The 14,755-nt window shown below is 44.0% G+C and overlaps 1 protein-coding gene across 4 annotated transcripts in view; it reads left to right on the top strand.

The window, feature by feature from the left end:
* Atosa (atos homolog A) overlaps positions 1–14,755 on the top strand; it is a 73,842-nt gene that overhangs the window by 43,741 nt on the left and 15,346 nt on the right. For 3 of the 4 annotated variants that reach the window (XM_052187793.1, XM_052187792.1, XM_052187790.1), the window contains 5 exons: positions 5,762–5,946; positions 7,055–7,257; positions 8,028–8,153; positions 9,141–10,956; positions 13,197–13,325. In XM_052187793.1, the coding sequence (XP_052043753.1) occupies positions 5,762–5,946; positions 7,055–7,257; positions 8,028–8,153; positions 9,141–10,956; positions 13,197–13,325 (2,459 nt within the window). The remainder of the gene's footprint in view (positions 1–5,761; positions 5,947–7,054; positions 7,258–8,027; positions 8,154–9,140; positions 10,957–13,196; positions 13,326–14,755) is intronic. The other variant, XM_052187791.1, reaches the window with a different exon arrangement.

The following is a 14,755-nucleotide window of genomic DNA, read 5'->3' as shown; positions in this document are numbered from 1 at the left end:
TGGGTTATATAACAAGTTCAAGCCAGGCTAGAGTACAGAGTAAGACCTTGCCCATCCACCCACCCCCCACCCCCAGCAAAAAAAGGGGAAGAAACATTGTTTAAAAAGTTCTTTACATGAATTTTACTTCTCTTTGCCTTTCAGTTTTGTTGAGTATACTCTAGCTTCATTACTATTTTTATTTTATGTGTGGGTGTTTTGTCTGCATATCTGTCTGTGCACAACCTACATTTGGTGTCCTCAAAGTCCATCAGACTCCTGTAATTACAATTATAAATGGTTGTGAGCCACTATGTCAGTGCTGGGAATTGAATTTGGGTCCTCTGAAAGCGCAGCCAGTGCTCTTAAGTACTGAGCCTGCTCTACAAGAGCCCAACTTCATTTCTTTAAGGAAGATGCCTCATGACATTTCCTCAGCCAGACAAATACATCAGAAAGCAAATACGCACGAAAACAATAGTTTAATTCCCTTTCTAGTTCTTTATGTAGAAAGGCCACTAAGAAAATCATTCTATCTGAACTAGTACAGTTACGGTGTTTTAAAGTAAGCCTATTGACTGTGCATGATATGTTATTTAATAGTTAATGAAAAACAAACCTAAGTCTCTACCATAGCAAGGTATGCCAAAAAATCAAAGGACAAGATCTTTTTTTTTTCCTCAGAAGTTTCTGAAGGAAGAATTTTTGATTACATCAGCTGGGGATGAGACTCGGGATTTGAACATCTCAAACACCTCCGTAGCATGATTGGGACCCTGGATCTGACACACAGCACTGGGGAAAGGATCATCTCAGCTTGCTCAGTACTGTAGCTTATATCGTTGTGCCTTAGGGTTCTACCAACTATCACATTGTAAAAATCCAGGTTCAAAATAATTCTAATTTAGGCATTGTATTTAACCCTTTGTGCATACAATTAGTCTTTAAAGTATAATTTATCTGAAGCCAACAGAAGAGGACCAGTGAGATGTCTCAGCAGATAAAGGCACTTGCCAGATGAGCCTGAATTTGATCCCCAGAACCCACAAAAGCACAGTAGGAAGGGAGACTTGACTCCAGAAAATGCCCATAGATTTTTACATACATAGTGTGACACACACAGCGTGCACTCAGGCACATGCAACACACACACACACACACACACAGAGCAAAACCAAGTGAAAGTGAATAAAAATAATGCAACCAGCAGAACTCATAACAAGCTGCAGGTTTCTTAAACAATATCTTATTTCTTCCAAAAACAAAAAAGAAACAAGAGAACTGTCTAAATTCTTTAAGACTAGGACTTGTTGAAAGTTGTCCAGAAAGCTTTCTAGAACCCACACCATAAGTTGAGGTGGTTGCCTTTGAGTCTTTTTTGTCTGAAATAAAAAGTCAGAGTTGATGATAATGTATATAAGCTTGGGCAAATGACTTTGAAATTTCTTCTTTTCACCCACAAAGGAGGGAAGTAGTGTCTAGTAGTATTATTTTAAATTTAATGAATAGTTATGCTATGTCCCTTGGGTGTATGGAAATATTCTAAACAAAAAAATTTTTTTTATAAATAACCATTGCAACTGCAGTCTGGAAAATGTTACAGTCTGAGTTTAATTAAGTGGAAAGGGGGTTAGGAAGCTGGCTGTGAGGGTTACGTACTTGGCCACAAATGTACGGACCAGAGTTCAGATCACCAGCATCCACGTGAAAGCCTGGCAGGCCTGACAGCCACCTGCAGTTCCAACTCAAGAGGTGCAAACAGCAGATCCCTCAGGAGAGTCACTCCCCCTCAATGGCGAGTTCCAGGGTCAGCCAGAGAGCCTTTCCTCCGAGGAGAGGGCAGTTGAGAGACACCCAGCATCACCTCCTTCTTCCATCCTTACATGCATCCTCACACACATGAGAAGATACAGAGATTAATAAGGAGAAAACCAAAATAAAGGAGTTGTGCGTGGGGCTAGGGAGGTGGCTCCCTAGTTTAGAGCAGAGGACTAGAGTTCAGTTCACAGCACCTGTGCTGGGTCAGTCACAACTGCTTGTAACCCCAGCCCCAGTGGCGCCAACTTCCATGGTTAGCTTCTATAGGCATCAGTACTTCCCCGGACGTTTCCACACACAGTACACGCATATATACTTTAAAAAATTAAATCTTTAAGCTGTCCAGTGGTGGCACATTCCTTTAATGCCAACACTTGGGAGGCAGAGGCAATTGGATCTCTGTGAGTTCGAGGACAGCCTAGGCTACACAGAGAAACTGTGTCTCAAAACTGAAAACAGACAAATCTTAAATAAAATAAAATAAAGTCAATCCATAATGTTCATTATGACTGTTTCTCATGTGTTGATGCAATTTTTTAAGGTTGGTATTCTTGTAAAAAGTATTTTATGATGTGTATGCATGCAGTGTGCATGAGAGAGCGCGGGCATGTGTGTTTGTGTGTGTGCGCATGATGTATATAGACAGAGACTAGAGAACAAGTGTGGGTGGTTGTCTCTCTTCGTTCACGTTTCAGTGGGTTCCAGGGATGCAGGGTTATGATTCTCACTGTGAGGAAACAGATGGTCCTGCGTGCTTCAGAGCTGTCAAGACAGTGCTGGGTTAGTTCATCTGTAGTGTTGATTGGCTTCTTCAGCCTTTCCTTTCTCCTAGTCAGTGCCCCAAGTTTTGGAGAAGGTTGTCTGTCCATGGAAAATGGTGACATGGACCCATGTGGATGTGGAAGACGTGACTCTAGGGTGCGTGCCAGTGTCTGGCAACAGCCAGTCACTGCGTCAGTGGCTTATGCAAGCACTGGGAAGAGAAGGAAGTCAGTTAAGAGGTCAGTGTCAAGAGCAGGTCAGAAAGAGGCCTTCCACAGATGAGGCAGGGCGTTCTTCACAAACCTGTGGGTCTGTGAAGAGGGGCAGAGAAAGCTGCCTGGTGCATTGGGGAGAGAATAGAAGGACATGAGCTCTCTAGACAGGACTTTGTCTGGGATGGAGAGACTCTGTGGGAAGCTGCGCAAGCTGAGCTGGCCTGGGACTCGGGCAGCATCCATATCAGAGTCCATGCCACATTGTCCAGCTAAAGAGCTGGCTCTGTGACAGCTCTGGCCAGAGTGTCAGGCTTGAGGCTCTATAAGTGGATTCCTTAGGAAGCCAACAACTGAAGAAGAGAGATAACTAAACCTTTGTACCCTGAAAATTATAGTGGAGTGGGTCTTCAGTAAAACAGATCTCCACTAGGGTGGGAGATGGAAGAGCGTTCCCCAGCCTCTGCACTGTGTTTACAGTCTGACCGGGAGCTGGGGCTGGGCTGGGGCTCTGGAGAGCCATGCTCTTGGGGCGCTGGGCTGAATCCCATGTCAGCTAGAAAAGTAAGCAGCTTAGAGAGAGCATAGAGGAAGCTGAAGAGACCTGGGAAGATCCAGAGGGGGGGACTAAGCCACCTCGCCATTGGGTGTGCATGGACTGGCTGCTGACAGTTCCCAGGGCAGTGTCTGAGGGCTTGTTTGGAGGCTGAGTTAGACCTTCTCAGGATTCTTTCAGCCCTGAGAGTTTGCATCTCTGCTCTTCAGAAGCAGTGGAACTGGGTCATGGCCAGCTGGCCTTTGGGAGGTAGAGGCGGGAAGACCAGAAGGTTAAGTACAGCCTTGACTATATATAGTGAGTTTGAGGCCAGCCCAGACTAAATGAGAACTTGTCTTAAAAGAAAAAGAAAAAAGAAAAAAAGAAAAAAATCTTAAAACAACAACAAAAACCTAACAAATTAAAGGAAGGGAGAGAGGGAAGGAGGAAGACAAGACAGAGAAAGATGGGGAAGGGAGAGAAGAAAAGAAAAGAGAGGAGATGTAGAAGAAACTCAGGAAAATCCTAGGAGAGATAGATCACAGGCTTCCTGGGAGTGGCAGAGTTAGCAGAGCCTCTGACTGCACTGGGACCGGCCATACACACACATCACTGCCTTTGCACCCTGGAAAAAACCCCTGCGCAGTTGGGCAGCACACAGCTCTCTGTAGAGGGACAGAGGAGGAGTCTCTTTCCAAGGCTGGCTGGGCTGCTACACATGCTGGTTGACTTATTTCTATAGCCTGCCAAGGTAGTAGAAAGATTCCAGGCCACTCAAACCACATAGTAAAGTGGAAAAGAGGCCAGGGGAAAACCTGGGAGATTGCTAAAAAGATAAGTTATTTAAGATAATATTGTTTTATCTTCCAGAGAGGCCAGTCTGTTACTATAAATCAAAATTGTTCATTTGTGAGTTTATTCCAGTGAGTTCACTAAGCTGAATATTCAAGTGTATTTGTTTTCACGCATATTTATAAAGATTCTTCCATCTATTTAGAAAACAACTGGATCATTCTATGCATCCAATAGTATAGGATTGGTTCAATAGATCATGCTATAGTTCTAACTAAATAAAAATAGAGACCTATGTTTGAGAAAGAAAGTGGTCTACTAGATAAGTTAAAAAAAATTAAAAAAAAAAAAAAAGACAGAGAAGTAAGGGGCCAACAAAACGGCTCAGCAAGTAAAGGCGCTTGCCAGCAAGCCTGACGGCAGAGTTCAGACCTGGGACCTCACAGAGTGAACAAACAGATCCGTCCTCTGACCTTCTGTTTGCAGTATGGCATACGCCCCTGCTCCGTAGATGACCACCTACACACATGCCCATGCACAAATAAAGCAATAACGTGTAACAAAAAAAATGTAAAGGTAGGAATGACGATCTATGATGCTATGTCTCTAGGTTTATTTGTAAATACCCCTTAATTTATGATCTAATTTCATTCCCAAAGGAGATTTGAGGCCCTCTCTTTTCCAGTCAGCTCATTATTATCATTTATAGTTCCATTTCCAGAAATAATTCTGTATCACAAAAATACCAAATGAATAAAAGCACGTGTTAGATATATATTATTTTCATTTTTATTTAAGAAACAAAAGTATGTAATAGATTTTATGGTCATGGTGAACAACAGCATTATTACAGTGGTTAAGGGCCTGGTTTCTGGAGCCAAACTGTATATCCAAATGGTAGATTGTCTGGGGTGAGCACGTGCAGCTCCTCCCCTTGCTGTGATGTGAGAAGCAGGCAGGAGTCCTCATCCTCAGCGCCAGGAGGACTGGGCTTAGCTAGACCAAGAACTTAGAACCAGTGATCCTTGATGCCGGAAAAGCACCGTCTGAAGTGTTAGCCGACTTCTTCCAACCCCAGCCTCCTCAGTCAGAGAAAGGCTGTGTCATTGGCAGTGGTGGTTTGGGTTTTTGTTTTTTCATTTTTGCTCTTTGAGATAGGGTCTTGTATAACCAAAAGTAGCCTGAACTCACTGTGTAGCCTAGGCTGGCCTCAAACTTACAACAGTCCTCATCTTAGCCTTCTGAGTGCTGTGAGTAATGCCCCCGGCTGTCATGAGTTCCTGTTGGGTTATCTCAGTGATAGAGTAGATAGGAATGGTGCTGCACAACTGCAATCTCAGAACCTAAGAGCAGAGACTGGGAGGTCAGGAGTTCACAACCACCCTCTCCCACTCAGTGAACTCCAGGCCACCCTGGGTTGTATGAAACCCTATCTCCAAAAATTAATTCATTAAAAATTAATGAGCTATGGATATAGCTAAGTTGTAGAGCACTTTTTGTCATGGTAAAACGCTGACCTAGTGTTTATGTGGCCCTGGGTTCAGTCCCATAATGATAGATAAATAAATAATTAGCAACGCTGTAAAAAAAAATGTAACTAATTTAAGTGATGGAATTCTTAATACAATGAAGAATTTTCCCTTTTTTTTTTTTTTTATGCCAGATGCCTTGGATGAGTATTTTGAATATGACGCAGAGGAGTTCTTGGTCTCTTTGGCCTTGCTGATAACTGAAGGACGAACCCCTGAGTGCTCTGTGAAAGGCCGTGCAGAGAGTTTCCACTGCCCTCCAGCGCAGTCGCGGTTCCCAGGACCAGCCAGACATGAATGCAGTGACAAGCTCGCCCAGGTGAGGACCAGCTCCATTGCTGTTGGGTTTGTCTTTTGTGTGAACTGGCTCCAATGGTTTCATCCCTGCTGATCTGTCATAGTGGGTTTTATGTTTGAGTAGCGGCTTGGAAGTGCTCCAGACGACGTCCCTAAGAAGAGGAGATGTCCAAAGCCCTCCTGCCCCTCCCACTGCTGCCACCCCCTTCCCTTTAGCCATGGAGTCTCACCTTGGCCCTTCCATTGTGTATTCTTATTCATTAGATAAATGACCTACACGAACTATTTCTCCTGTATTTTTTCAGTGGGAATAATTTTAAGTAATATTTTAAAAGCAAATTATTAAACCATTTTAATAAGTAGTACATGATATAATTTCTTAAAAGCATATATTTTCTTTATATATATATTTTCTTCCAGTTATTAATTTCTTTTTTGTGGTGTTTTTTTAAAGATTGATTTATTTTATAGATTTGAGTACACTGTCACTGTCTTCAAACACACCAGAAGAGGGTATCGGTTCCCATTACAGATGGTTGTGAGCCACCAAGTGGTTGCTGGGAATTAAACTCAGTATCTCTGGGAGAGCAGTAGGTGCTCTTAGCCTCTGAGCCATCACTCCAGCCCCTGTTGCTTGTTTATTTTGAGACAGAGTTTCTCTGTGTAGCCCTGGATGTCCTGGAACTCACTCACTCTGTTAACCAGACTGACCTTGAACTCACAGAGATCTACCTGCCTCTGCCTCCCAAGTGCTGGGATTAAAGGTGTGCACCACCACTGCCCAGTGACTTACCATGCCAACAAGTACTCTACAACTGAGCTGCCTATTTTTTTTAAATTTTATTTAATATATATGAGTGTTTTGCCTGCATGTATGTCTGTGTACGACCTGAATGCCAGGTGCCCATGGAAGCCAGAAGAGAGCACTGGATCCTCTGAAACTAGATTTACAGCCGGTTGTGGGCCATGATGTGGGTGCTGGGAACAAAAGAGACAGCCAAGCCGGAGCAAGTGCTACTGCATATGCTGTGTTTCTTATGCAGATATTTACAATTATGGTTTTGAAATTTAAATACAAAATGGAGGCAGTTATTGAGAATATTCATTTGTTTATCTTCCTTTTCTCCCAGTGTCGCCAAGCCAGACGAACCAGATCTGAGGTCACACTGTTGTGGAAAAATAATCTTCCAATCATGGTGGAAGTGATGCTTCTGCCAGATTGCTGCTACAGTGATGAGGGGCCTAGCGCAGAGGGGACAGATCTGAATGACCCCGCCATTAAGCAAGACGCACTGTTACTGGAGAGGTGGATCTTGGAGCCAGTTCCCCGACAGTGAGTCGTTCAGCTTGGTCTTAAGTTGTCATGACCTCCTACACCCTGCCAGTGCATCATGTCTCTGAATCCCCACCCCCCCAACCCCTTTTTTCTGAAAATGTTAGCATTTAGTTAACCCCCCAGAGTGGCCTTTAAGCCACCACAGGCACCTCCAACCCCTTAATCTTCCCTTCAGCTCTTCTGCTGAAGAATGGGCACTCTCCCTTGCCCAGAACTCTGTAGTAGCTCGATCGAACGAGTCCGATGACGGGAGCAGCTCCAGGCTTGGTTTTTTGCTGTATTGACACAGGTCTGTTCACTGACCAGTGCCCACAATTTATCCAGGTGGACAGTTGGGCAGAAGCTCTGGTTCCTCTTCAAGTGGTAATGCCTCACACCAACTTTCCCAAAGGGACCTAGATGGTATTTGTCACAGTTGGTCCTGTGGTGACGCATGCCCCCAGCATTCCCGAGGCCTCCTAGGTGTTTGCAGTGTTTACCAATGTGGCCTTGGCTCACATGGCCCTGGAGAGTTTCTGGGTCTTCGTCAGTCTGGATGTCATGGTGGTGGCAGAAAGGAAAGAGGGAGGAGCTCACCTGAATCTGCCTTTTTTTATGTGGTAAAGTTGAGCTACTTAATACATTGATTCACTACGTAATTATGACACCAAGTGGCATTAAGAGATTCATATAGGCACTCTTAGAGTACACGTCCCAAAGAAGCACCTGTTTCCACTTTCTTCTTCCAAAAGCAGTCCTCAGTCTCTCATCCGTGTTCCTTCTCTTAGGAATGGTGATCGCTTCATTGAAGAGAAGGCACTTCTGCTGGCTGTCAGATCGTTTGTGTTTTTTTCTCAGTTAAGTGCTTGGCTGAGTGTTTCTCATGGTGCTATCCCACGAAACATTCTTTACAGGTATGTATGTCCAGGTGGGGAAAGGGTCAGTGTATAGTCAGTTAACTGAGTGGTGTTTAACCTGTCAAAAGCATGTTTCTTTCATTTACAAATGAAAATCATTATACTTTGATGGGGCTTTTCTCAAAACAAGTTAAGAAAGTATAGTATATGGGTAATATATTGTATGGATAATCTTGTTGAGCTATATCTTGTTAAGATGGCTTGGTGGATTAAATTTGGTGGACCAAAATGTTGAAAGAACATTCAGCTTTGATTAGGAAACTGAGCTGGACTTAATGCCACAGTAGAGTGGGAACTGAGGTCACCTGGGTTTGTGACTTCCTATGATGATCTGGAGTTTTCTACCTCAAACATGTAAACATTGCTGGACATAGTGTTGTGTTCTCACAACACCAACTATTCCAGATGCAGGGGTAGGATGTAGGATTGCTGGAGCAGTGAGCTTGAACCTGAGCAAGACAGCAAACACCTGTCTTGAGAGGGGGGGAGAGAGAAGGAGACAGGGAGGGAGAGGGAGAGGGAGGGAGGGAGAGGGAGAGGGAGAGGGAGAGGGAGAGGGAGAGGGAGAGAGAGAGAGAGAGAGAGAGAGAGAGAGAGAGAGAGAGAGAGAGAGAGAGAGAGAAGCACATGCATATTTGCATGTATGACTTCTTGTATGCATGTGTGTGTGTTTGTATGTGTGCATAAAGAAACATGCAGGCTGCCAAGCACTAATTGTTTCTTTATGCAGGTGAAATAGTCTCTAGACCATCTTGTTTAAGAAGCAGAATCAGCTTACTTAATAGGAAGCACAAAGCCCGGTTTTCCCTTTGGTTTTGTTTGTTTGTTTGTTTGTTTGGGTTGTTGTTTGGGGGCATCATCTTTTGTTTTTTGCTTTTTGCTTTTGTTTTTCTGTGTGTGTATGATGATTTTTGTGTGTGTGTGTAAAGTGATTCAGGGCGACCTAGGGGCAGCTGGTGACTGATCTGTATTGTTTGTCTCTAGAATCAGTGCTGCTGATGTCGACCTGCAGTGGAGTTTTTCACAGACTCCAACTGAGCATGTGTTTCCCGTTCCCAATGTCTCTCACAATGTGGCCTTGAAAGTCAGCGTTCAGTCCTTACCCAGACAAGCTCATTATCCGGTTTTGACCTGTAGTATCCATACTAGCATTGGACTGTATGAGAAGAGAATTCAAGAACAGGAGCTTAGAGCCTGTCAGCACCGTGGCCCTGGTGATGTGGAGTACCGTTGTCCCAGCAGCCCCCAGACTCTATGCAGCAAGCACACATGGACCACGGCACCTGTGAGTGCCCTGCATGTCAGAAGTGGCATGCCTCCTGAGTACACTGCAGCCATTAGAAATGTCAGGCTCTGCCCAGGCACAGCTAGCAAGTCTGACCACGGGGCACCTCAAGCCAGTGTCCTGGGCTTCAGTGGCACTGGAGGAGAAGTGAGGTCACAGGAGGCATCAGTGAGAACTTTCAAATCACTCTCTGTGATGGATTCCAGTGTCTCCTGCTGTCAGAGCTCTCGGCAGCCAGGAGGGGAGCCTAACCCTTTAATCGACTCCCTGATTCAGGATCGACAAGAAGTCATTGCCAGGATTGCCCAGCACTTGATTCACTGTGACCCCAGCTCCTCTCGAATGTCTGACCTCCCCTTTAACACCCAGGAATCCACGTCACGGAGCCCCAAGCTTCACCCCTGTTCACAGGAAAGCGGGTGTTTGAGAAGATGCAAAGAAGCATTCTCTGTCTCTTTTGGGGGTCCAGAGTTTGGGTCCCCAGGAGACAGCAGGGAAGGGAAAGTGAGAGAGAAGTCAGAAACCAGGCTGGGAGAAACTTGCACCTCTCACAGTCAGTATGCTCGCCAGCCTGCTGGGGAAGCGAACCCGCTGATTGGCTCTTTGCTCCAGGAGAGGCAGGACGTCATAGCCAGGATTGCACAGCACCTGGAGCACATCGACCCCACAGCTCACATTCCCAGGCCTGCCTTCAGCAAGCACGACTCCAATTCCATTCCTTCTAAAGTGTTCAGGGGTTCATTTGATGACAAAACCTTGTTGAAGAAGGACGGAGAGAATGTCTCTGTTTCTGCTTCTCATACAGAAGTGTCCTTATTGGGAGACAGAGGTGATGGGAAAAGCCTCAAACCTAGTAAATGCTTCCGATCTTTCAAATACAGTCCTCAAGGGACGCCTCTGAGACCTGAAGTAAGAACTCAGTACCAGATCCATCCCGATGACGTCACCCACACAGCCAGGCAGGAGTTGCAAACCAAGGCTGTCGACTTACTAACTTCCTCTAACACGCCTCTCTGCAGTGACAGCAGCTCGGGTTTGATTAGCAGATTGGAAGGTACACCTTGTAAATTACACCTTAAGGAACAAGAAACGAGCCATGAAACTGAGAAACAGTGTCTGCATTGCAACAGTATTGACAAACAGATTTGTACAAATAAATGTACAGAGAAAATAAAAGAGGAGGATAGCCCAGGGTCTCTCAGTCATCGCCAGTGTGAGGCTTCAAAAGCTATTGACTCAAAAGCAAAAGTGACTGTGTTGGAAATGCCTGACTGTTTGAACAAGTACAAAACTAATTGTTCAAACACGGACTCCAAAAGATCAAAGATATGTGAGCAGAGTGTTCAGCTTGGCACAGAAAACGATCTCAGTGAAGACATTGAGGGCTCCAAAAGCACAATGTCAGACCAACTGAACACTGAGCAGGAGGGGAAAACAGATTCAGGTGCTGGAAAACCGCAAAGTGTAAAGCACTGTTTGTCTACAAGCGAAAGACTGAAAAACGCAGACATGTTGGTAGGTAACATGTATAGTTTAAAATGTAATTCTTAGCTATTAGCTGTGGTTTGAATGTGATTCACTAGAGATGTGGTTATGATGGCCCAAGGGTTGCCTGTTATCTGTAGTGATAAGATTTCTACAGAACTATTACTATTCTTGCCAATAACCCACCCTCTTGAAAGCCAACACAAGGTAGGAGAAGAAATGGATCATGGGTCACATGGCTTCAAAATCAGTCCCTTCTTTAAGAGCTACGATTACAGCAGCAAAACTTTCGAGGCTCTGTGAGGTCTGTCATTTCAACCTTTCAGCAACAGTCTGAAAGCTATGTGACCTTTTCCTCTCATTCAGAAGCACCTGGCCTTTATATTTGGCCTGGGGACACAGGAATGAATACTGTGTGTATGTGTGTGTGTGTGTGTGTGTGTGTGTGTGTGTGTGTGTTGATTTCTACATTCTTTCCTGGCTCTTCTCAGTTATGTCAAATGATTATAGAAGTTGGCACTTTACCAAGGGGCAGGTAGGACATAGTGGGAAACAGGGGCCCAGAGGGCTGGACACGTTAGGAACTCCGTCATCCCCAGTGGCTGATCTGGTACCCTTAACCCCTTCTCAGGTCTCTTGTAGTCCAGGGTTCTGCTTGTACGTCCTCCGTTCACTTGGATTTTTCCTGTTGCCTTATTTCAGTATTGCGAGCGATCAGTAGGGAAGATGCAGGAGTCAAGCAGACACTCCTGTCAGCTTGGTGTGAATTGCAAGCAGCTCTGGTCTGGTACAGATGCTGCCTGGTAACTGGAGGCTGTCGGTAGGCGCTGCAGTAAGTGGGTACTCAGCATCTCTAGTTCCTGGATCATTTCTCACGGTTTAGTCCTTGAATCATACCAAATAAGCCTTAGAATTCTGAAAATGATAATTGACCTTCATAGTTCATAGACCCTTAACGTGCTGCATTAATAAAAAGGTATACCCTAAAAGTATAGGAAGACTTATCATGACTTTAACCACACTGTGTTTTGGAGAGACGCAGAGGGCCTGGACCTGCAGTTCCAGGCTTTTAGAAGCCATAGGGAGGAGAGCACTAGGCCACCAGGACGAGAGAGCAGGCCCGCGAACTTAATTCAGACTTGGTGTTTTGGTTTGTCTTGTAGCGCTGACTTGTCTGTGCTGGTTTTACATGAATCATACATGTGCTCCAGCGCCCTCATGAACATCATGTGAACATTTGTCTGCCTGACCCTCCCTCTCTCTCCCCAGGGCCAGGTGCTTTTTTTTTTTAACTCCATAGGCCAGAAGGACAAGATAACTCATCCTGAGTCACACTAAGCTGATAAATGTGAACTGTCACCAACTTAGTCTTTTTTTTTTTAACCTTTTCATATGTTTTGTAAATTTCTGATCTTTAGATATAAATTTGTCCAATTTTTAAGTATTCCCCCTGCTTCTTGAGAGAGAATTCCCTCAGTTCCCTCAGTGGTTGTCTAGGCCAACCTTGGGCCCTGGGCTCAGCAGTCTTCGTGCCTTAGCCTTGGAAGCCACTGGGACTATAAATGAGTGTTTGTGTGTGTGTATTTATGTATATGTCACTCATCCCACGCTTCCTGTTTCTTGATTCATAGTAAAAAAACATAGTGCTATGACCATGTTTCTTGATTCATACTAGTTTTTAGAAAATTTTTTTATTGTATTTATATGGATGGGTATTTTAACCACATGTATATATGAATATCACATGAGTGCCTGGTATCCACAGAAGCCAGAAGAGGGCTTTGGGTCCATCTGGAACCGATATTACAGATAGTTGTAAGTCACCATGTGGGTGCTAGGAACCAAACATGAGTCCTCTGAGAGAGCAGTAAGTGCTCTTAACTGCTGAGCCCTCTCCCCAGCCCCGTTTTCTGTTTCTGAATTCGTCATCCTAAACTAAATCCTCTAAAATAGCTCTTGGCACAATTATATACTTTACAGTCTTAACTCTTGTTTTCTAGCTGTTTTATTTTTCTACAAATTAAAATACTAGATGCTAGATTGTAAGTGAACATGTTGATAAAACAGTTGTATTGGGCACAGTTCAAAATTTTTGAGACATGATATCAGAAACAAGTGCATATCGCTCTGTGTTGCTGTGTCTGCATGTGTGTATGTGTATGTTTATACATGTAGGATAGAAAGGGTTCTTTAGCTTCATCCCTAGTGGTGTGTACCTCAGAGTGCATTAGCAAATTTACCATTATTTAAATATTCCCACTAAAATCTAGGACTTTTCCTCACAGAGGACTACACTGAAACATTCAAGTGTCTGGAGGAAACATAATTTTCATTCCTTGGATGGGACATCAACCAGAGCCTTTCATCCTCAGACGGGGCTGCCTCTCCTCTCAAGTCCAGTAAGTTCCCTCAGCTCCCTCACGCCCAGCACCTGCAGGCAGGCAGCCAGCATGCTCTCAAGCACTTCAACTAACTAACACTGACAGAAACATTTCGATACCCGTGAAATAAACTTTCAGTTAGAAAACTTCTTGGGTTTTGGTAGTACATTTAACCGCTATATAATAATACAAGAAAGACTATGCATTGAGCAAAAATGAAATATATTTTTACTGGTATCGAAATACTTCCTGAAGTCCTTTTGCTAAATATTATGTTACTAAGTGTAAAAGAGAAAAAAGATTTTTAAAAACACCTTGATGTTGATGAAATTTCAAATAGATTTTTTTTCCTTATCTCAATAAATATTGGTACGAACCACAGTCTTATTTAGAAACTAGTATAGATAAGTCCATAGTTTTGAGTGCAGTAGTTAAAATCTCCTTGGAGGGCTTAGGATGTTGCTCAGAGACAAAATGATCCATGTAGGAGGCCCTGGATTCCATCCCAGCACCACTTGGGAGGGCTAGACGACTGCAAACCAGTGGCTATTTGGCTATAAAGAGAAACCCTGTCTCCAACAAGTGGGGGTGTGTTTGAAAGAAAACATCTGGATATGGAATTAATCTTGAAGTATGTGTGCACATACATGTACATACATACATGCACACACAGATGCATGTACACACATGCACTCCATATGGAAAAGTAGTAGAATGTAATTAGCTGAGTGGAAGTTTATTAGGTACACAGGCAGATATTTAGAAAGCACTTAGTGTGACGGGCAGAAAGGAAAGGGAATGGTAACCCTGAAAGGGCCAGAGAAGTCAGGTACCACGCTCATCGTGTGCAGCCGAAGCTCCAAGCACTGACCAGGAAGAGCATGCAGAGTGAAGTGAAGGAAGATGGAGAGCTTTTCTGAAGAGTGAGTTGTGCTGGATTGTACACCTATGAGCTCATGACTGTTTTGGCTGGTTTATTTTGTATGGTCTGCTTCTGGGACACTGTTGCATCTGAGACTCTTTCTGTGATTGAACCCATCTACATGGGTGCGTGCTAGGAAGACAGCCAGCTACTTACCATACCTTTCCCCATGTTTTGGGCATGGGGAGGTGGCTTTACTTTTGCAGGGTCTCCCAGAGATGTCCATTCCTTCCTGAACTTCCTGTCTTCTTGTCTCATGACCTCTGCAGCTTTCAGGGTTGCTGTCCCACCTAGCCATGGTGGTCTCAGCCGTATCTCCTCAGACCAGTGCATCCGTTGTATTTTACATTAGTTAATTATTCATGCTTTACCTAGATTCCCCAAACAGATCTAATTTTCCTGTTGTATCTGACTCTGCCTTTAATTTGCACTTAGAGCTTTCATTTTTAGTGTATTTTGAAATAACTGACTTGTGAGAAATATAATCTCGTATATACCCGTGACCAAAAATTCAGAGTACTATTTT

This window comes from Apodemus sylvaticus, chromosome 7 (assembly GCF_947179515.1).
Source record: "Apodemus sylvaticus chromosome 7, mApoSyl1.1, whole genome shotgun sequence".
NCBI classification, from domain to species: Eukaryota; Metazoa; Chordata; class Mammalia; order Rodentia; family Muridae; genus Apodemus; species Apodemus sylvaticus.
This window is presented reverse-complemented; position numbering and strand designations above follow the sequence as displayed.